This window comes from Ursus arctos, unplaced genomic scaffold (genome assembly GCF_023065955.2).
Source record: "Ursus arctos isolate Adak ecotype North America unplaced genomic scaffold, UrsArc2.0 scaffold_12, whole genome shotgun sequence".
NCBI lineage: Eukaryota > Metazoa > Chordata > Mammalia > Carnivora > Ursidae > Ursus > Ursus arctos.
The window spans coordinates 65415088-65441903 of record NW_026622786.1 but is presented as its reverse complement, the minus strand read 5'-3'; the positions used below and the strand labels follow the sequence as shown (position 1 = coordinate 65441903).

Sequence of the window (26816 nt, the reverse complement as noted above, 5' to 3'; positions counted from 1 at the left end):
AGGATATGAATTCTTTATGGAGGGTACTAGAAAGGTGGTTACATACTGGCCATTCATTTTCAGGCTTAAGCCACGGCTTATTAACTATGCTTCAGCGCTAATGGTAAGGACTTACTACCAAACTGGACAAGACAGAGAAAAGGTACCAGTTAATGCAGTTCCAGACAAGTTTTTTCTTTATAACCTATTGTAGTGGTTTCAGAACTTGTTTACACCCTTAACAACTACTGAGATCCTCAAGTAAGCTTTATGTGGGTTATTGTTATCAACATTTACTGTGTTAGAAATTAAAGCTGAAATACTCAAAACATATTTATCAGTTCATTAAAAGAACAATAATAAACCCATTACATGTTGATATGAATACCAGGTTTTTATGAAAAATCGCTCTATGTTCCAAAGGAAAAAGTTTAATGAGAAGAATGGCATTGTTTTAACATTTTTGCAAATGTTTTTAACATCTGGATTAATAAAACATAACCAGATTCTCACATCTACTTCTATATTAAACCAGTTACAGTATGTTGTCTCATGTCTTAGTTGAAATTTATGAAGCAAATCTGGCCTCACACAGATATATAGCTGAAAAAGGAAGGAGTATTTTAATAAATAATTGTAAATACTCTTTGATACACCCAAACTGACAAGTAGAAGTTTCTTCAAGTATGTGAGGAATTTGAAACCATTAATGAACTTTTTGTACTTTGTTATATTAAGATCCACTGACCTATCTTGCTCTTTGAATGGATCTTTTACCTACGCATAATTTTATAACATCGTGCACTGATCATGTGGAAAATATTGGTTTACTGACTTATGCATTTATCTTCAATGCTGACATAACTAATTATATGATATCAAAAAATCATATTGTTAACATTACAACTGATATCATCAGGAAATTATTTAAGCTGTTAATATTATGGTGGAGGATATAACATTTTGCTTAAAAGCTCAAATTTTATCATTGGCAACAAGTACTGTCAGCTCTCTTTTCTTGAAGTTATAAGCTTACTTTGTTCATTCTGAAGAAAATGTTTGCCAAATACCCAGGCTATCTAAGTATAGTTTGTCTGTCAGTTATTTTCAAGTAAAAATGATGTTCTATAAGAAAAAATACCTAGTAGTTCAGCTCAAGCAACCACACAAGTGCTTTTCTGAGACTACCTTTGTACTCTGACGTGCAGCAGAAATGCGTTCTCCATACCTCTTGTTGTAGCACACAAACTATAAAAAGGTTAAAATTTAATAAAATAAAATTTTAATTGCACACAATGGAGGCAAAGAGTATGACTACTAGTATAGTTTTGGTCATGACCTTGATTTGTGTGAAGGTGCCAGTAGTTTTACACAACATTGATTTTGTGCCACCAGTGCAAATGTCAACACAGTAAAAAAAAAAAAAAAAGTCAAAAAGGAAAAAGGAAAAGTCTTTTTTACTGTCATGAAAATAATTTGACCTCACGGATCCACTGAAAGGGTCTAGAGGACCTCCAGAACCATGGACCATATTTTGAGAACCACTATTATAATACTGCCATGATAGGGAAAACAGGAATGAAATATTATTTTCATTCTCCATTTACTCTATGCAATTCATTCCCCCTGCAGATCTTCTTTAGCATTGTTTATGAAACTCAATGCTCTAGTTACAGAGCAAACATAAAATATTACAGCTTTTACTTTGAGTTTTAAAGGCACTAGAATTTACACTACACACCCCCGTCATATTACCTGCTATAGAACTTTTGACTTAAATAGGGGTAAAAATAAAGTATCTCAAACACAAGCTTTAGCTTGGAGCACTTGAAACATCTTTTTCCCTGGGGCATAGAAAAGATACACTGTTTTCAATTTAAGCTGTGCTATAAATAAGGTAATATTTTATAGTAATCCTTGGGGTTTATCAGTAACAGTAAAAAAAAAATCATTCACTTTTTTTGTTCGTAAAGAATATGCAATGTGATTAATTTATAAGCATCCTATAGCTTCATGCCTTACTGTTGCATCCTAGACACAGATTCATACTATGTGAACAATTAATTTGCAATATCCAGTCACTGGCTTTTCTAATCAACCTTCAACTAATCAACATTACAGCAAGAAATCAATACATGTGTAAGAAATGTCATATTTGACTACTGATTATGATTGCTAATTTAGATTTAGCAATTCTGAACATTTAACATGATCATGCTCTGTCCAAAGGGCTGTGCAACTTTATTAAGAAATTTCTGTTTGATTTTCATGCAGCATATTTCATTTTTCATAGATCCTATACTTTTTGAAGATATTCTTCTTTAGGATATTCTGTGTTTGAAAATACAAAGATGTTCACCCATACAGAGAATTATAGTCAACTATGATGGTAAATATTATAAAGTTATCACATACACAAGAAGACACTCTACTCCCCTTGTGACATGTACTTTACCTTGTATCACATTTAACACTTCATTAGATGATCGTTTTCCCATAATAATCAGAAAAAGTGGAAACTGATCTGTTTTTTGAGTCCGAATGGTTTGTGCAACAACACTGCCAAAATGTCTATTGCACATTGTCAGAAATCTAAAATGAGACAAAAGCCAAAGTAAATTTCATTTCAGAGTTTAATAAATTTACTAGTACCCCAACAAAAAACTCACTGTTTTACTAATTATGTTAGTAATAATTAGATAGCCTGTCTGATATCAATATATAAAATCTTGCTCTATTGAGTTTTCGACTACATCTTAAACGATATAGAAATGACTATCATATAGAAAAGCAGGCAGCACATCCTATATGCTGTCTGGGGCTGACAGCATAGGATTCTTAGCCTTAAACACTGCAAGCTATACTGACCTAGACTATGAGAAAAATAAACAAACTGAATTTTAAGAGGAAAGAATTTCTTAAACAGGACAAATATTGTATGGTACAAAGTTAAATTGACTGGCAGCATCCTAGTCTAAACAGGATTTAGCAACATTTTCACAAGTCTTTAGAATCAAGAATTGTACTTTAGAATTGTGTTTTCTCCAGTAGTAGCAGGTCTTCTGGTTTCATACTTACCATGGGATAAAAATAATAATTCTAAGCTTTTGACCAAAAAAAGCTCAGAGATATTAGCATACTGAAGTCTAGCATTAGTATTCTTAACACGATCTGGAATAAATGAAAAAACTGATAAAGCTTTTCTCTTCTATTAGAGGACTGTTTGAAATTAGCATTTCTTTCAAGAGAAAAGGGTAGCTTATGATATGTTTTCAGATCTGATGGTAAAAAGTAAATGTCATAATAATAATGAATTATGAAAGACCAAATGCAAATATAGAATGCTTTAATAAGATCCAATTTAATAAAGTCTGTAAAAATAATGGACTTTTAATAACACAGGTCACAAAAGGCAAAACAGTGGAAATTCTGGGGACTAGCCACTGGTACTGGCTTATTAATTCTTAATTATGTTCATGAAAGGCAACTTAAATCGTGTGTTTTCTTATGCCTTATGATAATATTTTAGGTAACAACTCCTCTGAAATGTATGTTCTAGCTGATGAGCAAAATCCTGTTGTCACATGCATTAGAAGGTAAATCTATTTGAAAAGACAAACGGCATTAAAATGTCATGTGCTCAGATTCATTTGATAACCAAATTCAAAACAGAATCAAACCTCTTAATTTTTAAAGCCAATATATCTCTTGTCTATAGAAATTCATTCCAGAAATTTAGGCTGAATCCTCCACAAACCTGTCTTGTGACTACAGAAAGTAGACCATGTTAAGGGCCACTAGAACTGTCAGCAAGAGTGTCGACAAGTTAGCACCACCGCAATAAGTTCATTGGGAGGTAGTTTCATATTTACATTTAGAGCAGCAATAACCAGACCTCATGGCAATTTGAAATGACAAGGCCCTAAGAAATCCATTGTTGGCCATGAAATATCAGTGCTCCCATGAAAATTCAGATCTTCACATTCCAGAACTATTACACGATAAAAGGTGCTCAAGCAGCCTAAGCCTCTGGTACCAAATTTCACACCCATATAGCTTTAATTCATCAATAGAGATGTGTAGATCAGGACACTAGAAAGTTCGGATCTCATTTTTTTTTTTTCTGCTCTTACGAAAATATTTGAAGTCAATCTTGATCCTGATTTGATCACTGCCAGCCTTTGAATTTATAGATGTCAAAAAACAGTTGGAATGTCATTCCCTACAAAAGGGAGAAAATAAGTCCTTGTTGCTTTCACACCAATGGATTAAGTGGATATCACACAGTAGATGCCCATCATAGCACTAGCCTCACAAGTGATATTAAATACTACCTAACCAGGATACCCCCAAAAAAGGAAGGGAGGAAAGAAGCCAGGAAGGAAGGAGAGAAAAGGAAGAAAAGAAAGAGAGAGGGAGGGAGGGAGGCAGGCAGGCAGACAGACTGGCTAGCTTAGTGGTTTAAAGAAATCAATTTCAAGATAATTTTGTCTCAAAATTGTGTACTTCCCAAATTGTCTGTTTATGAAAATGAGCTAGAAGAGAAAATAATTATGAAAATATAGGTATCTTATTGGGCTTAAATTAATATACAACAGAAATTTCAAACTTCACAAAACATATTCAAGAGAGATAGAGCCTTCAAAGGCACATTAGCTGTTCAATTAACTATAAAAAACAACAAAGTGATCAGTTTTTACCAGGTATTGACAAATCATTCTAATGTTTTGGAAGTAGCTGAGAAATACACAGGGATCCCGCAGCCAGTTGATGCTTTCTAGTGGCCTTAACTAACAATCTGTTCTAATCAAAGAGAGACTTTGTTAAAATTTTAATTAATCTAATTAATCTTCCTAAGATCTGAATCATGTTTACTTTGAGATTTTCAAATTACAATCATCGAGAGCCTGTAGGGCCGATGGACAGCCCCAAATTACAAAATTCCTACTTATGAGTTCCTTCCATTACAATTTACAAAAACTTCACAATGCAGATATCAAATCTTTCTCATGGCTGGGGACTCTGCTTCTTCCTCTCCACATCATTCACAGCACAAAGTTACCATTCACAGCACACTACCAACTGCAAAAATCCAATTCAAAACATTAGCACAAAAACAGACAAGGGAAAAACAAATTGTTTCAAGAGAAAAAAAATGTGGTTCTTATAACTGTGGCATTTTCTTCCTTTTTAAAGAGATAAAAGTGTGGCAGTGCATCTAATGGTGGCACCAACCTTGTCAGCCTAACTGCATATGGTGTTCATGAGAGTCAGGTGACATGAAGGGATAAATGGTTTCCACAGCAATTGGATTCCTGCAATCTCAAAACCAAAAGGGGAAGCAATGGCAACTGTTCTGTGGCAAGGAGAAATGGCTTTGTTTTTTAATTAAAAAAATTTGAATAAACGAAACAACTTACTCATCACATATTTGAGGAGAGGGAATAAGTTGCCAAATCAACCCCCAAAACCAAAAGCTAAAGTGACAAATTTGAAAAGACAAAGAACAAATGACCTCACTAAGAGGGTAAAATGAAGTTGGGAGGAAGGGGGCTAGAGAGGAAGGGGAAGAACAACGAAGTGTTGAGAAAATGAATGAGCAGAAAACAATTAATCACAAATCAGGTACAATAAAGCAACTCATTGGTCCCTGGGGGCTGGGTGGTGGTGGTGGTGGGGTTAGGGAGTGAGAAGTCTCAAACTTCTGCCTTGCTGAAGAAACAAAATATAATTAGTAGCTCATATTCACCAGTTCTTGTTATTAGAAATCCAAAATTAGAAAGATACAATCTTATCTTTTAATCTGAAGTTTGGGGAGAAAAATAAGCAGAGCATCTAATGGCTAGCATATATTAACCATTAGTAAAATTTTCAGTCTCTGAAGCATAGATCTTTTCTATCTTGCTAATGGAAACCAGGATTACTAATAAATCAGATATGGGAAAAAGTAATCTCATTTTAATTCAAAACAGGATATAGTTTAGTTTCTTTCAAAGTCACAATTAAACGAGTCACTGACTTTTACTAAGTTGTACTCCAACATTAAACATGTACTAAAGGAAACAGCAAATTAGGGGGAGAGTGGTGAAATTCTGCAAACATTTACTGACTACCTACAATATACCAGGTAATGTAAAAGGAGGCACACCTGCTAAAAAATGAAAGCCGAAAACTGCTAATGACTCTGTGGGAGGCTTCCTGATTATTACACTTCAGTATGACCTCCAAAGAAGCCTCGGATGTAAAATGGGAATAACACTTACTTTTAAAACACGTATTCTTGTAAGATACAAAAAGTTTACTCAGAATTATGCTCAAAATATGATATGCCCTTAGTATTGGTAGCTATCTTATTATTAATTGCATAATGATCTTTAACATTTTTATCACGACTACTTTCAGGATTAAAATGATAGCTTATATCGATGGGGCAATACTGAAAGATATTTTGCCTAGTAGAATTGTTGACTAAAAAAAAGTCACTGGTTTTATTTTCATTTAGAGAATGAAAGGGCAAGTATTGCTGTTTGGAAAGTAAGAAAATACATGGCGCTGCAGCTGTGCTATACTACAAACCTTTACACATTTAAAAGTGGATATTAGAGGCACAATACAGTTATACAGCTAAATCTGCTTTTCTAAACTTACTCATCTTTAATAAAAGAAAAATGAAATAAGAAAGTGGATACAGAACTAAAATAACTATTTTTTAATTAAGAAGTCTCTTCCCTTTAAACCAGACCAAATAGCAGTTTTTGCTACAGTAATAATCCTCATTACTTACACATATTCATTCATGTATGAGGGTTTTTTTTTTTTTTCATCATCAGTAGAAAAACCAGAACATAAGATAAAGGACCCTAGAGACCATCTACCTATCTAGGCAACACACAATTTTCCTTTCTTCCCCTTTTCACTTTAATAGGAAAATTAAAGCCAAGGTTCTTTAATGTGTGAAGTGAGACTTACCAAGTTACTAGCACTGCCAAGCACACCAAATCAGGTCAGCCAAACAGTTTTGTCTCCTAGCGCAACATCATTTCTGTGAGTCTGCAGTGCCTATCCAATTGTTCAGCTCATTTCTGGAGTTCCCATTGGGAATGACCTTCAGCATCCCTGGCACATGCCCCTTTGTCCTTTGAGGGTGGCTTTGATTTTTGTAAATAGTCTTACATCTGATTCAAACTGAGTTAGGTAGACAAGGTACATGATTAAGTTGGGAGACACATACAGGCAGCGATCTCCAAACTTTAATGGCTTAGGAATCACCTAGGGAGTTAAAAAATTTTTTTTTTCAAGATTCATTCATTCATTCATTTTGAGAGAGAGAGTGCACAAGCGGGAAGGGCAGAGGGAGAGAGACTCCGAAGCAGACTCCACGCTGAGCACGGAGCCCAACATGGGGCTCAATCTCATGACCCTGAGATCACGATCTGAGCCAAAACCAGGAGTTGGTCGATTAACCAACTGCACCACCCAGATGCCCTTAGGGGGTTTATTCTAAAAGGCAAGTTCCTCAGCCCCATCCCTCAGAGATTCCGATTCAGTAAATCTGGAGAAAGGCCCAGGAAACTGCCTGTTTTAATAAGCTGCCAACCCACCCAGGTGATTCTGATTTAAGTGACCAATGGACCACACTGAGAAACACTGCTTTCAGGACACAGGACTGCTTTCCTTGTAAGGCTTTAAGCTGTCTCAGAATGCAGTTCTTTAAGAAGTTGTCCCCAAAATATTCTGGGCAATGGCAGCTTCAGTGGAGCATGTATCTATTCTCCTGAGGTGATGACCACATTGAAGATGTTAACTTTCTTTTTTTTTTTTTTTAAGATTTTATTTATTTATTCAACAGAGATAGAGACAGTCAGCGAGAGAGGAAACACAAGCAGGAGGAGTGGGAGAGGAAGAAGCAGGCTCATAGCAGAGGAGCCCGATGTGGGGCTCGATCCCATAACGCCAGGATCACGCCCTGAGCTGAAGGCAGACGCTTAACTGCTGTGCCACCCAGGCGCCCCTGAAGATGTTAATTTTCACTTGCTTCATTTGTGTAGGTGAGCTGCAATGCCTCTGTGAGACAAATAAAAATAAACCTTTAAAGCTATAGGTGATAAGAGAAAAACAAAGCAGGGGAGGGGAGGCTGCAATATAAAGTAGTCAGGGAGCACCTCACTGAAAAGCTGGTATTTGGTTAAAGACTCTAAAGAGGTGAAGGAGGATGTGAAACATGTATCTCTGGGAAGAGAATTCCAGGCAGAAAGAACAGCAAATACCAAGACCTTGAAGTTGGAGAGAGTACCTAGCATATTCTAAAGGTAAAAAGGAGGTTAGTACAGCTAGAGCAGAGTGAAGCATAAAAGACAAAACTGGTAATTTTGACTATTTCTATATGGTAAAAAGCAGCTTAATAAGGCCAAAAGGTAAATGATAAACAGGGGAAAAATTCTGAATTTCAAAGCACAGAAAAAGGGCTAATTTCCCTAAAATACAAAGAACTCTTATACAGCAATAAGGAAAAGATCAAAAAACAATGTATCAAGACAGCTCCCAGAAATGGAAATAGTAGTGGCTCATAAATATGTGAAAAGATACTCAAAATAACTCATAATGGGGCGCCTGGGTGGCACAGCGGTTAAGCACCTGCCTTCGGCTCAGGGCGTGATCCCGGTGTTGCGGGATCGAGCCCCACATCGGGCTCCTCCGCTGTGGGCCTGCTTCTTCCTCTCCCACTCCCCCTGCTTGTGTTCCCTCTCTCGCTGGCTATCTCTGTTAGGTAGATAAATAAAATCTTAAAAAAAAAAAAAACTCATAATGAATTAACTTCTAATGAAAGCTACACTAAGAGGGACCCCTGGCTGGCTCAGTTGCTGGAGTGTGCAACTCTTGATCTTGGGGTTGTGAATTCCAGCCCCACACTGGGTGTAGAGATTGCTTAAATAAATAAATAAACTTAAAAAAAATAAAGCTACACTATGAAACTATTTTTCATCTGTCAAATTAATAAAGCAAGGTTATAGGGAAACAGGCACTACTGCACACTGTTAGTCGGAGTGAAATTGGTACCAACTCCCTTGTAGGCAATTTGCCAGCATCTATGAAAATTAACAGTGCACACATACCCTTTTTTTCTTCCAACTTTTTATTTAAATTCCAGTTAATATACAGTGTAATATTAGTTTCAGGTGTAGGATTTAGTGATTCATTACTTACATACAGCACCCAGTGCTCATCACAAGTGCCCTCCTTAATACCCATCATCCATTTAACCCATTTTTCGCCCACCTCCTCTCCACCCACCCTCACTTTGTTCTCTATAGTTAAGAGTCTGTTTTATGGCTTGCCTCCCCCCCACCACGCCTATATTCATCTGTTAAAGAATGAACACATAGTCTTAACCTAGTACTCCTACAGCTGGGAATTTAGTCTAGATATATTTTCATGTGGGAAATCATCTATGTGTACTGTTGCTATCGAATTGTGACAGCAGAATATTGGATGTCCATTTGTAGGATCTTATTAAATAAATTATAGTATCTTATGGAATTTAAAGGGGTGATATTTAGCCACAAAACTTTATGTTTTGTTCTTTATGAACTAATATGGAATACCTTTAACATATAATGTTAGTGGAAAAAGCAGGGTGTTGAGTAGTGTTTACCATTTGTGTAAAACTGGGGAAAAGTAAGTATATATTCGCTTGTTTATATATAAAATAATCTCTGGATGGATAAATAAGAAACTTGTAACAGTGCCTCTGGGGAGGGTAATTTAGAGTCAGGGGTAAGTACAAGACTTTTCATTTCCTTCCTTTTTATGCCTTTTGAGTTTTGATTAACGTGAATATATAAGCCAGTCATGAAATAAATATCAAATTTGAAAGATAGTAAGTCCGTTATAAAAATAAAGAAAAACTGCATGTAATATCAATTCCATATACATTTTTAAAATTTAAATTCAGTTAATTAACATATAGTGTATTATTAGTTTCTGAGGTGGAGTTCAGTGATTCATCAGTTGTATATAGCATCCAGTGCTCATTACATCACATGCCCTCCTTAATGCCCATCACCCGGTTACCCCATCCCCCACACCCCACGTCCCTCCATCAACGCTCAGTTTGTTTCCTATGGTTAAAAGTCTCTTATGGTTTGTCTCCCTCTCTGACTTCGTCTTCTTTTATTTTTCCCTCCCTTCCTCTATGCTTCTCTGTTTTGTTTCTTAAATTGCACATGAGTAAAATCATATGGTAATTGTCTTTCTCTGATTGACTTATTTCGCTTAGCATAATACCCTCTAGTTCCATCCACATCGTTGCAAATGGCAAGATTTCTTTTTTTTCTTTTTGATGGCTGAATAATATTGCATTACATATGTGTGTGTGTGTGTGTGTGTGTGTGTGTGTGTGTATCTCACATCTTCTTTATCCATTCATCTGTCGACAGACATCTGGACTCTTTCCATAGTTTTGCTATTGTGGGCATTGCTGCTATAAACATTGGGGTGCAGATGCCCCTTCAGATCACATTTGTATCTTTGGAGTCTATAGTTGACAGTGCAATTGCTGGGTGGTAGGGTAGCTCTATTTTTAGCGTTTTGAAGAACCTCCATACTGTTTTCAGAGTGGCTGTGCCAGCCTGCATTCCCACTGGCAGTGTAAGAGGGTTCCCCTTTCTCCATATCCTCACCAACATTTGTTGTTTCCTGACTTGTTAATTTTAGCCATTCTGACTGGTGTGAGGTAGTATCTCACTGTGGTTTTGATTTGTATTTCCCTGAAGCTGAGTGATGTTGAACCTTTTTTCATGTGTCTGTTGGCCATTTGTAGGTCTTCTTTTGAGAGATGTCTGTTCATGTCTTCTGCCCATTTCTTGACTGGATTATTTGTTCTTTGGGTGTTGAGTTTGGTAAGTTCTTTATAGATTTTGGATACTAAGCCTTTATCTGATAAAACATTAGCAAATACTTTCTCCCATTCTGTAGGTTGTCTTTTGGTTTCATTGACTGTTTCCTTTGCTGTGCAAAAGCTTTTTATCTTGATGGAGTCCCAACAGCTCATTTTTGTCTTTGTTTCCCTTGCCTTTGGAGATGTGTCTAGCCAAAAGTTGCTGTGGCCAAGGCCACAGAGATTGTTGCTTGTGTTCTCTTCTAGGATTTTGATGGATTCCGGTCTCACATTTAGGTCATCCATTTTGAGTCTACTTTTGTGTATGGTGTAAGAAAATGGTCCAGTTTCATTCTTCTGCATGTGGCTGTCCAATTTTCCCAATACCATTTGTTGAAGAGACTGTCTTTTTTCCATTGGATATTCTTTCCTTCTTTGTTGAAGATTAGCTGACCACAGAGTTGAGGGTCCATTTCTGAGTTCTCTATTCTGTTCCGTTGATCTATGTGTCTGTTTTTGTGCCAGTGCCATGCTGTCTTGGTGATTATAGCTCTGTAATATAGTTTGTAGTCCGGAATTGTGATGCCACCAGCTTTTGTCTTCTTTTTTGACTTTTCTTTGGCTCTTTGGGGTCTTTTCTGGTTCCATACAAATTTTAGGGTTGTTTGTTCCAGCTCTCTGAAAAATGTCGACGTATTTTAACAGGAACTGCATTGAACATATGGATTGGTCTGGGAAGCACAGACACTTTAACAATGTTTATTCTTCCAATCCATGAGCATGGAATGTCTTTCCATTTCTTTGTGTCTTCCTCAATTTTTTTCATGAGTGTTCTCCAGTTTTCAGAGTATAGATCCTTTACCTCTTTGATTAGGTTTATTCCTAGGTATCTGATGGTTTTTGGTGCAATTGTAAATGGGATTCCTTAATTCTCTTTCTTCTCTCTCGTTGTTAGTGTATAGAAATGCAACTGACTTCTGTGCACTGATTTTATATCCTGCCACTTTGCTGAATTCCTGTATGAGTTCTAGCAATTTTGGAGTGGAGTCTTTGGGTTTTCCACATACAGTATCACAATTCCATAAACTTTTAACACAATGTTAATCACATTTGTCTATCTCTTATTGGTCTTTTGTTCAAATATATCTTTTCATTTTTGTAGTAATCACTGTATGAATGAATACAATCTTTCAGCCTTCTATGCAATAGTAATTGAGCTGGCATGTTATGTAATTGTTTGAATACTCCATTGAGTAGACATATACATTGCTATATTCATAACTATTCACCTACTGCTAGATTTTTCTTTCTAGTTTTTTATCATCATAAATAATATTGGAATAAATAACCAGAAGTCTTTCCTTAAGATAAAAAGTCTATATAGTGGAATTACAGGGTAAAAGGTAGAATCATTTAATGAGTATTGATCCATATTATCAATATGTATCAATCGTTTCCTAAAAGGATGGTAAAATGTCTCTCCATGAAAATGCAAACACTGTATGCATGTTAGAACACAGCCAAACTAAAGGCAAATTTAAGAAAACACAGGTGAGATTTTGGGAAGATTTAATCTAAAATGCATCCCTTACCTGTCTGAGGTTTATTAGACTTCCCAGTAACAGTAAACTGTTAAATTGTCTCAATTGATTAGTAGTCAGAGTTTTAAAAAAACCAATTAACCTCTTAATTTATCTCCTTATTTCACTCAAGTGAAAAGGCTTTGAGGCACTGACAGTTTAATGACTACAGGGTCATTATTTATACTAATTTTTTAGAAGGACAATAATCATGAATAGGTAATTGGCTTTTTCTCACCACCAGTAAGAACATAAGCATTTATTTTGAGTACCCTGTATAAATCTTAGTTGGGAGGAATAACAGAGAATATCTAATCCAATCTCTTATCAAATGCAAAACTTCCTCCTCTAGCAATGAAAAGAGAAGATTCATTTTCCAGGAGCTGTATAAGAGAGCAAATTTATGTTAAATGATAGATACTATTTCTTCTGTGTTCTGCCTTTTACCAATCAATCAATATTTAGGAGGGCCTACTAAATAGATGACCAGATAAATCATGGTTTCTGTCCTTAAGATACCAAGGATATTTTGGGTTTGGTAAATCAAGGCCCATAAACAGGAAACATAATCCGATATTTAACTCGGGCCTGGATTTACTGGTTCAGATAAAGTGATGGAGAGAATCAGAGAAGGGAATGGGAGCCCAGAAGTCAGGGAGAACTTTGTGTTCCATGATGGTACTCCTGGACTGCTATTACAAGGACAGGAATCATCCCTTATTCACCTCTGTGCTCCTAACACCTAGTGATTAATTATATTGTTACATATGCCGATTCAGCTTTGGTAACTTACATCTCCACCATAACAATGTTGATCATACAACTTTCCTTTTCCTTTTCCAACCACTTCCGAAATCAATTTAATTAAGACAGCTGGCATGAATTATCATGGTCTCTAAGGGCTCTTCCACTGTGCTTCTATCAACTGTAGGTCATTTGGACCCTCAAAATAAGCAAGTATTGGTCCACAAGTTCATGACTTTAAGCTTCCCTTCTGATTTTTTAGCATACTGCAGTAAAATTTCATCTTGTCACCACTCACTGACTGAAAATGTGATTTAAAAGAGGTGTAAAATATTCAAACATTAACATAATAGGTGTGCCTGGGTGGCTCAGTCTGTTAAGTGTTGGACTCTTGGTTTTGGCTCAGGTCATGATCTCATGGGTTGTGGGATCAAGCCCCACACTGGGCTCTGTGCTCAGTGCGGAGTCTCCTTAAGATTCTCTGTCCCAATAATGAATCATGGAACACTACATCAAAAACTAAGGATATACTGTATGGTGACTAACATAACATAATAAAAAAATTATTAAAAAAAAAAAAAAGATTCTCTCTCCCTCTTCCTCTGCCCCTTCCCCCCCCCCCGTTTTCTCTCTCTCAAAAAAATAGTCTTTAAAAATTAGCATATTAAAGAAAGTAGGAATTATTGCAAGAAGCATAATTCTGTAGGAAGAACAGACTTAGGCATCAAATAAACCTGATTTTGTCACTTACTGGTTGTTTCTTTGGATAACTTAATTGTTCTGAGCCTTGGCTTTCTCATATATAAATTGAAGAAAATGATACCTGTTTTCAGAATTGGTCTGCAGATTACTTAACATTCGTTATCCTTTCTTTTATGTGCTTCAGAACCAAAATCAGTTTTTTCTTTATCCAACCCCCCCATTCCCAAAATTAAGGATATGGCAAAATGTTTCTTAATAAATTATAACAGCAGTATCAGACTGACACCACTAAACAAGGAGTTATGCTTAGCACCATGTTTGGCACTGTATTGTATTGCTTTATAACTTCCACAGTATGCATTAGCATCCTTGTAACATAAGATCATGCCCCAGTCTAGGGTAGAGATTTGAAGATAGCTATTTTTTCATATTGTCATGTTCCCTGATTTTTTCCTCCTGCTGCAAAATTTGGAGACTTTATAATTTTATTATTATCTAAAAACTTTTCAGCATGATTTATTTCCAAGTTGGTTGGCTTTTCTTGGAACATTGACATTTATACATAATTTCTTTATGCATTTGATTATTTATTTATTTTTTTAAAGATTTTATTTATTTTTTTAAGATTTTATTTTAAGATTGCATTTGATTATTTTTTTAAGATTTTGAGATAGATTTTATTTATTTATTTATTTTTTAAAGATTTTATTTTTTTAAGATTTTTATTGCGATGCATTTGATTATTTATTTATTTTTTTAAGATTTTATTTGAGATAGGGAGCGAGAGCAAGAGCAAGAGAGAGATCACGAGCAGGGGGGAAGGGTAGAGGGACTCCCCAGTGAGCAAGAAGCCCAATGGAGGACTGGATCCCAGGGTCCTGGGATCATGACCTGAGCCGAAGGCAGGTGCTTAACCAACTGAGCCACTCAGGCGCCCTGTTCATGTTTTAAAAAGTTTTTATTTAAATTACAGTTAGTTAACATACAGTGTAATATTAGTTTCAGGTGTACAATATAGTGATTCAACACTTCCATACAATACCCAGTGCTCATCACAACAAGTGTACTCCTTAATCCCCATCACCTATTTGGCCCATCTCCCACCCCCCACCCCCACCTCCATCCTAATGGATAAAAAAAAAAATGTGGGAGAGTATAAGCAGAAATCTCATACGTAGGAAGAAAGTCTTTAAAAGATGAATGACCAATAGTCCAATATATTAGCATCTCAGTCACTCATTAAAGCTTTCAAGGAAGAAACGATTACAGTATAGCACTTAGCAAAGGCTCACTCAAGACAGCTGATGTGTGACAAAGAGAATTGAATGGACAGGTTGACTACATAGGCTTTTCCTTTAAGTTCTATACCAGCTATGAGTCAGATCATCAAAAAGTAATATTTAAGGACCATATCACCTAAGCTCCCTAAAAATATTACCATTACTTAAAAAATATTTAATACAAAGCCCTCTGCTTCTAGAGGATTGATATAAGAAACATCTATTTAAGTTTAAAATAATCTGTCGTATGCAAAACAACAGCAGAAAATAATCGTCTATTTTATCTCTTAAATGACTCTCAAGTAGACAATCATGCAAAAAAATTCTCTCTTGAATTCAGTGCCAGGAAACCTTGAGATGAACTGGTAATTCTTTTTTATTAGTCAATGAGAACTATAAAGAGTAAACTGTAAACTCCAGGACATAACTGTACCTGGCATGTAGTAGAAACTCAATAAATACATATATTGGATGGATAGATGAATAAATGAGGATATGCCTATCACATTTCCTTTTTCTCCTAAGCTGCCAGAATTACAGAGCTGAATTCAGTGTTTATGTATAAAACTTGAGTTACCTCAGGTGTTTATAATATTTAATGGATGGATAAGTTACTGAACAAAGAAATGGATAGGTAGCAGAATAAATGGGTCAGTAAAAAGCTAGCATGAATGATGATAAAAACGACTATCATCTGAGGAACCTGCCTCCCTAAAGACAAGCAAATGCCATGAGTTTCAAAAAGTACAGATCAGTAAACTTGACCTCAGTCCTCTACAAAAGCTAAAAAAGTCACTTAGACAAATGGCTTATGAATAATTAGAATACTGCAGTGATGACTAGGAGGCAGCATGGGTTATTAAGAACATGATAAACCTAACTAACTATGAGGTTAGCAGGCTGAGAACTCACTAGCATTCCTTAAGCTTCGACTATCGGGACTCCAGTAAGAAGTGATGAGGTATCTCAAAGTATCCCTCAGGGTAAGATTCAGAAATGTAGGCTAAGTGGGATAAATCCTTTGTCACGGAGAAACTGAACCTGTAGAGTGCTACCAAAATGGAGATGGTTTCAAACAGCTTACCATTTGGCTTTGTCAACCTTCTCATAAATGTCTGAGATAAAGAAATAAAATATACATATATAGATAAAATGCACTGAGCACTTACTCTGTGCCAGACTTTTCAAAAATCAATTATCCCACTTATTTCTAACAACAACTCTAAGGGATGTAGTTTTTAATCTCCATTTTCCAATACAGAAACTGCAACTTAGAGACAAGCAACTTGCTTGTCACTATGGTGGCCTACAGGCATAGCTAAAATTCCAATTCTAGTTTGACTAAATCCAAATTAATCCATACTCAACCATTACACTGTTTCGCATTTTTATATTATCCAACAAGTAATTATTGAGTATTGCAGTAAGAAACAAAGTGAAGAAGATTGATGTAATTTGTGCCCTTAGGAATCTTACATTCTAATGGAATGTAGAAAACAAAATTTTAATAAGCAAAATAGCAGCTTATTATGAAAAGTTCTAAGAGAGTTCTATGAAAGAGAATGATGGTGAAGAAGCTTTCTCTAAAAAGGTTCAACAGGCCTTTGTGAAAAGTAGACATTTACATTGAGACCTGAAGAAAGAAAATTAAGAGTCATTTCTATCTAATGACTTCTGTTTTCTTAGTCAACTAATGAGGACAGCTGGGAAAGGGAGAAGCGAGGGACATAAGACGTTTAATGAATGAGTAGTAGTATGAAATAGCCATCTTATCTGAGGAAAGAAAAACTAGATCACAGTAGGCTTGCTCAGCATTATTGTGTACTTGCTTGAAGTTTGTGTGTATTTAGAAAAAAATTAGTGCGACTGTCTCCAGCAGTGTTCAAGTGCAAGGGCATAGGCACAGAGAAGGTAAATAGTTGGCTCAACAATGGAGGGAGACAGAGGTGAGGGAATTTAAGATATTTAAGATATTACAAGGAACTGATAATGATGGACCTTTAAATCTAAATAGGACAAAGAGGGAAATGAAGATTGGAGACAGAAAAGGGTAGATAAGTAAAGTGGTGGGGTCAACAGATTAGAGGACATAATGATACAAAAAAAACTTTAGCAATTGAGCAAGTAAGATAGGAAGTGTTGGTCAGAGCCAGGTGCTTGAAATCAAAATATATGAGGTGATAAAGCTTCTCTTGATGACCACATCCAAGTATGGTAAATAAGGAGAAGAAAAAAATTTTTCTGGAGTCAGATATGTCTAGGAACAGACAGGATTATCAAGAATGGTAACAGTAGTTACAGGAGTTACAACATCATTTGTGAGTGATAACTCTTGGGAGAGTTAATAGAATCTGAACTTTAAAAGATACTGTCAGTCACCTGCATTAGTAGAGAATGGCAGAGATCTAGTTTAATAACAACCCAGACCCAGCCCATTCTCAGCAGCCTCATTTCTGAAAAACCAGTGGGGGATTTTAGTTGACTACCTCAAGTCAATAGGAGCCAATAATAAACTTACAGAACAGAGCGGAGCACAGCATGAGATCAGCCTGCTCTGGAGCACTATGCTCGATTTTGGGCACCTTCGCACGGGCTGGCTCTAGATACCCTAGCACATCAGAAACGATGGAAATAAACATACTTGGTAAGAAAAGGCAAGAAAAATAGGGTAAACAAGATAGCTGTGGTTAGACTGACAAAGGACTGTAATGCAGAACAGAAGTTAGGCTTACTAAAACCCAAGTTAGGCTTATTAATTCGAAACTAGAACCAAAAGGAAGAAAGTTGCAGAAGCCCTCCAGAGGAAGCAGCACTGTAGCAAAAACCTTTTCTGGCTTTTAGAGTAGCTCAAAAATACATTACCTTTTGAAGCTTTAACTTCCTTGTCCTTAGCAGTATTCAGGTAGCAACTGTAGTAACATCAGTTAAGCACATTATGAGGAAAAACACCTGCATGGCTGCAAACTGATGTTGAGTATACCTCTCTAACCTGCAACTCTAAGATTTAGTGAATCCCATGTTTATTTGTTCCTTGTGCAAAAGGTCCATGTGTTATATTTCTCTTATAACCCCCACAAGGTTTTGCACACAGTTATTCAGTACATTTTCATTGTTGAATAATTCAGCCTGACAAGGTCATGGGGCAAGAAGCATTATGAAGCAGAAAAGCATAGGTTGATTTGGGATTTATATCTGGTACAACCATTTACATGACCTTGGGTAAATTACAGAACTTCTCTGAGCCAAAAATAGTTTCCACATATGTGGTTGGACCTTTGCTATCTACCCTGCAGAACTGTAGTTAAATGAGGTAATGTATATACAGTGTGGATTAAACAAGCTCATATATAGAAAGTCTAGCACATAGTTGGTTCAATCATTGCAGTTACTGTGTGTTTTCATTTTTTAAAAAAGCAGTAATGATAGTCTTGTTCTAAGCTACTGATACTCTCTCAGTAGAAGCTCCTGTCAAAAATGGCATAAGCTGGGGCGCCTGGGTGGCTCAGTCGTTAGGCGTCTGCCTTCGCCTCAGGGCGTGGTCCCGGCGTTGTGGGATCGGGCCCCACATCCGGCTCCTCTGCTGGGAGCCTGCTTCTTCCTCTCCCACTCCCCCTGCTTGTGTTCCCTCTCTCACTGCCTATCTCTCTCTGTGTCAAATAAATAAATAAAATCTTAAAAAAAAATGACACGAGCTTGGAGAACAGTTCTAAGGGTAAGGAAGCTATCTTTATTGGTGAGAGGCAGAAAATGATTGTGGCTTCCTTAGCTACACTCCACTAAGGTCACTCTAATTAAATCATCACAAACTGGTAAGGGCAGTATGCTATAATCTACTTACATACTTTACTAACATTTATTTTAAAAATGAAATCTTGCTTACTTCTCTTTTTTCTATTGAAAACAATTGTGTCCAAGTCATCAGAAAGAGAATTTTAGAGATAAAGGTCAAAGGTCTTAGGTCAAATAGATCAGCTGTCAGCGCCCTCTTCCCTAGTTTTCATTGATGGAAAAAAAAAAGATTTGGAAATGTTATATCATTTGCCTAATATTTCTTTGTTCATACTCCCAGACCGACTGAGTCCCACTTCCTAATTGTTCTACATTTTATGAATGAGGTCTGACTATCTGTATAAACAATGAGAAAATAGTTTATCATAGTCTTTCAAGAACAGCAACTGACATATTTAAATGTGTGTAGGTTTTGCTTTAAAAACTAAGAAAAAGTTAATACTTACATAGCTTTCATAATAGCCAAATAAATTTTTGTTGCTGTGGTTGTTTATTTGGGAGCTGCTCAGAGCCACCAACACCTGATTTGATACTGGGTTGGAAATATAATTTCTCAGATTGAGATACAGCAATTAAAACTTCTTTATTGTTCATATAAGCTTCCTTCATTCTTTCCTTAGTTGAGATGTGCAGAAAAGAATGTTAAAGAGGACTTTCTTGGTGCTGATCATGCATTGAGGAAAAGAAAAATACATGGAAGGAGTCTGTTTAGAAGGATTCTTTAAATTGTTGCTGTGGCTACAGATTGAGTCAGCCAATAGTAGATAAATTAACAGAAGGCTTTTTACAAAAATCCCTAAGGTTAGCCCATTATTTGTTAATAATATAAAACTATTTTGTCACTTTTCTCTATTACTATAATGCAGTCAAGTTCAAAGACACAAACATAAGCTTGAGGAAAGGATACCAAATCTATTTCCTAATGAATTACCCAAACACATAAGAAACAGGATTCCACCTGACTCCCCAGTTTCAGACTGAATCTATTTCCTAATGAATTACCCAAACACATAAGAAACAGGATTCCACCTGACTCCCCAGTTTCAGACTGACAGTTATTTCCTCTTTCAATTTTTGGTGGTATATTTAGCAGATTAGATAATTGGGCACTAAAACCTCTTTGAGTATCTATGTAGACTGACAGGAAAATGCTGGAAAAATGTCAGAGGAACAAGTTTCCATAGTTTAATATGACTGAACTGACAAGTTTCCATTATAATTTTTCTGAGTGTATTACCATCAGTATTTACGGAAGAGGAGAACTGTACTACTGATTTAAGTGGCGTAGATGATATGATCAGTAAAAAATCTTCAGAAACAACCAGGAATATAAAAATTATTAATTCTAACAAAGCAGTTAAGAAAAAAAATAAATCTCTTGAGATCTTTTCAATTCTAGGCAAGAAGAAAGGCAAAAGCCATGATGGGGTATATATTACTTAAAAAAATGGTATTTCATTTTGGAGATGTCTTATTTTTAGAATTTGTTTCATTAGATAACTCATGTTTTTTATTCTATATAAACAATGGATTAAAAATCTCTGGCAGTCATATTTATTTGAATCTGTATATTCTAAAATACTAGGATAACTAGCTATTGGGAGTGAATACTTGCAAAGAACTGTACATTAATTTAGAGAGTCAAAGAACGGGAAAAAATTCAACAGAGCACAAAGACTTGGCATTAAGCTGAACCTCCGTACATCTTGAGAAGGCAATCATTCTTTTAATTCTGTGACTCTTATAATCAAGATACTTCGAATATTCAAAACACAAAGGGCTTAGCAGAAAGACCAAGGAGAATACCAAAAGAGTAACAAGAAAGGTCTAGTGCATGAGAAAAATAAGATGTAATAAAAACTTACAATATTGTTCTTTTGGACTGTCTTGTCAACAATGATCACTTTTGTATTGTTCTTTTCTAACACTAGTTTTCACATAGACTGTGAAAACACATAGAAAACTGTATCTGAGTTAAACGCACATTTCCTAAACAGCAATAATTCGATTAATGTCAAGGAAAAATACATAGCTTGCTTCAGACTTAATGCAGGCATCACCAGACAGTTATGACTGTAGTGCTAAGTAGTAGTGTGCGAAGTATCCAAATCAGAGTAAAAAAGGCTTCCCAACTAGTCATTTCAAACCCAAAAGAACATTTTAAAAAGGATAATCTTCTATTTTAAAAAGAGTAAAGTATTATAAACAGTTTAGCCATCATCTATATACAGACTGGCTTATTCTCAATCGTAAGAGGCCATCACCTTTTATCCTCCCCTCTTTCCCTTCCTTTCAGTACTATTAGAAAACTATTCGCAAGTGCACCCTTGGACAATGCTGAGCAGTAATTATGACTTGCTGACAAAGAGATATGAACAATTACGGAGCCCATTTTGAAACCCTACACTAATAAAGTCATTAGATGCTGCCCTTGCCATGATCCTTCTAAAAGCTTCTGAAGTTACAAGAACACACGGCATTGTTTGCAGGGACAATTGCTGCTGGCAGAACGCAAACCTTGAGTTAAACCATGCTGCAAATTGATCTTGACATTCTGTTAAGACCGCCACTAAAAATCAAAAGCAGAGGAGAAAAGGAGAAAATGAGTGGGTAGGATGTAATCATGGAACAGGAGGGGTTCCTCCTCACCTTCTCTCCTCCCTCTTCACAAAACAAACCAGGGAGAAAATGACAAACTCTCCTGGTGTTTTGGAACCTTTATTTTAAAGCATTAATTAAGCCCTTGACCTGGGATGTTTAGGATGACAATACATTTCCTTTAAAAGTATTGGAAGAAAAATGCAGCACAAAGGGAATAAAGAAGTTTGGGGAAAATTATATGGAAATCTGGCATGAGGGCTCTTACAAAGTCTTGGTTCCCTGACCACAACATATCCATCTGTTTTATCAGCTACTTTTGCAGAATCCATATCTGCTCCTAGGGTAGCAGCTGGAAATTAACACTCCTTGTGTCTCCCACGCAGACCCCACACCTGGGCTATATTTGCTGGATCAAATGGAGGTGTAGGGTTAGAGTAACATGGTCATCTAGGCTTCAGCCAGGCATGAAGCACTGAGCAGTTTGGAATTAAGGGTATGCCACTGTGAATATGGCTAATTACTGAGATGGAAAGTGCGGGTGAAGACAGCCTACTGATAATAAGAGCTTTAAGTCAATTAACTCTTGCCAAAGATTAAGTAATGTGGAAAACTATCACTTGAATATTAAGGCTAACAAGTACCTGTCAGCATAGCAGCAGAAGTTTACAGTGATCTGAAATACTGCACCCAAGGGCATTAAGTTCAAAAGCTAATATTAACAGGCAATAGAATTCTGTCTGTGAACACTGGTACTAACTGTGTAGGCAAAATTTAATGTAACACTCTGTATATGTTACATGCAACCTGTGTAACTGTCAGCAATTCCTAGGTAACTGTTTGCAGCTACTCAGAACATTGCTTAGAAATAGTGTGCAATGCCTGATTTAACATTTTGTAGCATGTATGCTGATGTGCTAAACATTTGCATCTCAGAAACTTCCATATAAGCAACTCATAGCTGGCTTGTCACCTCAGTTGGCACTATCCTAGTCAAATTCAATGTTTAAGTTTTCTAGAATTAAATCATCTAAACCAGTACCTATACTGGATGAATGGAGACATTTGCCTTGTGGGCCCTCTTGGTCAGAACAAGAGATACACATTAACCCACTTATTATTGGTGGTTTAGTGTGCCACATGTCATGTAGCTTTCCTTGATGAAACAACTATAGCCCAAAACAGAGCTTCACACCAAGGGCACCCATGTGCCAATGTTCCCATGTATCCAATAGATGTCCAAATAACTCTAAGAAAGGGAAGGAAATTAACAGTTATTGTGCTAGTGCTTTATATAGTACTATCTACATTTAATTCAAATGGTGCCCAAATGGAACTTGTCTGGCTCTTTGGCACATGTCATCATGTAGCCAGACTAGCACTCTGGTTCTATGGACATGTTTACTTTAATCAGTGCCATCACCATTGCAGAAGGCTCAGAATACCATCCCAGAATGGCCCAATCTGAGGGGCCAATTGTCTGAGGGCTATCAGAGACTTAGTGAGTCTGGGGAAGAAACTTTGAAACCACTGGATGAACTCATCTAGGCTAGAATTCAAGTCTCTTTCCAGATGGTGTGTGGGTACCTGGTACACAGAGCACAGGCCACAATATTCTAAAGTGGTCCAGGGGCAGCAGAAAACAAAGTACCTGGTCTGGACATTGTTAGTTCATTCTACAAGGAAAATGAAGGCTTTTGATTTATTAGTCCTATTAATGGCTATGGGGGAAGATCACACAATTAGAGTCGTACAGCAGCATTTGCATACCCTTTCCACTACCCAAGCTGGTCTCTCTCATTATTCAATAGGACTACTAGAGATTATTTGTTTATTTTTCAATATAACACTGACTTTTTCAAAGGCACTGTGTAACACATTGAGATTATAGACATAGCTCCCTCGGGGAGCTAACAACCTAAGAGGGAGACAGACAATAACCATACAGTGTAATGAATTCCATCAATACAGGTTAGTATATGGATATTATGGGAGCATAAAGAATGTGCATTTTAAGTCAGACTGAGAGGCAAGAGAAGAATGGTCAGTGACAAGGCTTCTTAGACGTGATACCTGTCCTGAATTTTAAGAAATTAGTCAAGCAGAGAAAGACAATTATCATATGGTTTCACTCATTTATGGAACATAAGAAATAGGAAGATCGGTAGGAGAAGGAAGGGGAGAATGAAGGGCGGGTAAACAGAAGGGGGAATGAACCATGAGAGACTGTGGACTCTGGGAAACAAACTGAGGGCTTCAGAGGGGAGGGGGGTGGGGGATTGGGATAGGCTGGTGATGGGTATTAAGGAGGGCACGTATTGCATGGTGCACTGGGTGTTATATGCAAATAATGAATCATGGAACACTGCATAAAAAACTGGGGATGTACTGTATGGTGACTAATGTAACAAAATAAAAATTATTAATAAAAAAAAGAAAAAAATTATTCTTTTATAGCACAAGCATTTGTTCACTAATAGTAGACTGTCCTTAAATATATCTTTATTATTAAATCCATGATGGTTTTCTACATGTTTCTACATCCAAAACAGTATCTGCTTTCTGCTCCATTGTCTGCCTATAAGCATATGCCAATACTGGGATGAATCATTACAAAACTACTGCTTGGGATCTGTCCGTCCCTGCTGGTTGACCTTAATCCTCAATCTGGTTCAGACCATATATGATTACATTAGCTGGCCAGGGCCCCCTCCTCCACAATTACGTAAACCACTGATCCTTCATTTCTGATACTTAATTATGAGGCTAAAAATACCAATATTCTTTTATAAAAATAGCAAATATCTACAACCCAATAAAGTAGGAATGCTGCTAATGTAAAAACCTCTAAATAAAAAGAACAAAACTTTTAATTTCATGTTTCTGTGTGTCATTTCTTTCAAGTACTTCCTTGGCCCACTCAGGTAGAGTAACTCCCTATGAATTTCACCTGTACTCCCAAAGCACCTTGTGCGTACTTCATATTACGTATTAGCTCTATGTCTTCCTACTAGACTATGAGTATTTTGAGCATTAAGCACTATGTCTTTTTCATCTTCTCACCCTCAGTGCAAAGCACCATTCCTGGTTCACATGAAATATTTAGTAAATGTTTACTCAATGAATAAACATGAAGGAAATATATGTTTCTTAAGATATCTTTTTAGCCACTTTCAGAAGTGATTTGCAGGATCTCCTTGTTTACTATTATCTGTTTTTAGCTCTTTCATTTACACTTATACCCTACTGTTTCTTTCAGGATCATTGTTCAGACGGATATTTAGGAAATTATACCCTCTAGCACTTAAGACTAACAAGGGCTTACTGCCTACTGCTTTAAGAAAGAATGGACCTGAATTCCAAGTAGACATGGCAGCCAACAAGACTGTACAGTTTTCCAGGAAAGAAGCCTACATTTAGATATATACTACTGAAATTATAAACATATTCTTTAGTGGAACTGGATGCATACATTCATTTGCCAAATGCTTACTGAATTTCTTTCTCCTAGAATTTTGTATTTTGAAGTGCTTTGTTGAATGAGACAAATTATATGAACAAGCCTTTCCAGAAGATCACAATTTAGTGAGGGAGAAGATAGGCACATAATCATTACTGCTACAGTCTGATGTCCCAATTCATATTTGGAATGTTCCAAGATCAATCCAGAAATTATTCTAATCCATTTTATACAGATATAGGTTGGTCGACTTAAGTATTCAACTTAGAAAGAAAGTTATTAGAATCATTTTGGAGGTGGGAAATCTAAATCATCAACATCACAGAGGTGTATAACAGTGACATTCTATAGACATCTGTTTCCTTTTTATTCTAGTTTGTTAGTGAAATCAGGAAATTTAACTTATAACCACAATGGACATTCACAATCTGGTAACTTTACCAAAGCATTCCCTTAGTTCAAAATCCTTCACTTATCTTCCACACATGAGAGATTCACAGTAAAATGAGGATGACTAATGTTTCTGTAGGTTTAGCAGAGTACTTCTTAAGGAAAAGTAAATTTGCTTGGCAAGACCCTCCCCATCTTGGACACAAATGTTCCCAGCTATCATGTCAGGCGTAGTCCCAGAAAACCACTAAGGAGTCATCCAGACCAGCCAGCTTACAGGCTCAGGATTTTTAAAATGTGTTGATCAGTATGAACTAGGCTCAGTTTGAACCAGAAACGGAATGAGACAAGCCATCCACAAGGAATTTATTTCCAAACTTTTACATTTGTCATAAGAAAAAATCACAGTTAACAGGAAACTAACAGCAACAATCTTGTTTGTAATGCCTAGAAATCTCTTCTATATTTTCACATATTAATCTGTCATATTTTAACTCTGGTAATATGCAAATGATGGCACAGCAACTTTTGAAATGTAGCTCGCTGACCGGTAAATATTAGTGCAGCAGTCTTTTACTGAATTGAGGGTGAAAATTTGAGGTTTTGTTACTCACTGTTAATAGCTTCAAATGGATAACGCAATAATTTTTTTTTATTATGTTATGTTAGTCACCATACAGTACACCATTAGTTTTTGATGTACTGTTCCATGATTCATTGTTTAATGCAACGAATTTTTCTGACAAACACCTCTGGATAAAATGTGATGCTAAAAAATCTAAGATCACAAAGACAGAAACTCAATTAGACAATTATATTTAGATGAATTTATGATAGGTGGTCAGAAAACCGGCGCTAAACTAATCCTTTTTTGGGACAATAAATCAGACTAATTAATTAAGATTTTCTTACAGTTTGATATAGCACAAAGAAATCCACTTTTACTCTCTTTTATGGATATGCCATTCCAACGAATTTTTATCTTGTGTGTGTAAAATGTGTACTTTTCCATTTGCCTTAACAATAATAATGAGGAGCTATACATGAAAAGCATCTACATAATTCTTTTGCTTTATAGAGAGAAATAATATCTTAACTTAAAATAGTTTTTAATTTGTAATATGGATAGAATTTGATTTTGAGTAAGGATTGCCAAGTATCTTAAATTCCAGAAATTGTAACATTCTCTTTCTCCCCATTGGCCCTATTTCTTGTTCCTATAAATATTTATGAAAGCAAGTTCCCACGTGTTTCTGTTTTTAGTGTTTAATATCACTTCTTTTCATTTTCATGATTGTAATGATAATAATAATAATGATACCATATTTTTAAAAATGTAGACTGAAATAGCCTATCATACCTCATAGCCAGTCCTGCAATCCATTGAGAAATAGCTCTAAAGCCTTAAACAAGGCCTT

The 26816-nt window shown here is 36.1% G+C and overlaps 1 protein-coding gene across 5 annotated transcripts in view; it reads right to left on the bottom strand.

Annotated features, from left to right (window-relative positions):
- Positions 1 to 26816, bottom strand: part of FAF1 (Fas associated factor 1) — a 486729-nt gene that overhangs the window by 94319 nt on the left and 365594 nt on the right. For all 5 annotated transcript variants that reach the window (XM_048220345.2, XM_048220346.2, XM_057310649.1 and 2 more), the window contains one exon: positions 2435 to 2571. In XM_048220345.2, coding sequence (XP_048076302.1) covers positions 2435 to 2571 — 137 coding nt within the window. The remainder of the gene's footprint in view (positions 1 to 2434; positions 2572 to 26816) is intronic.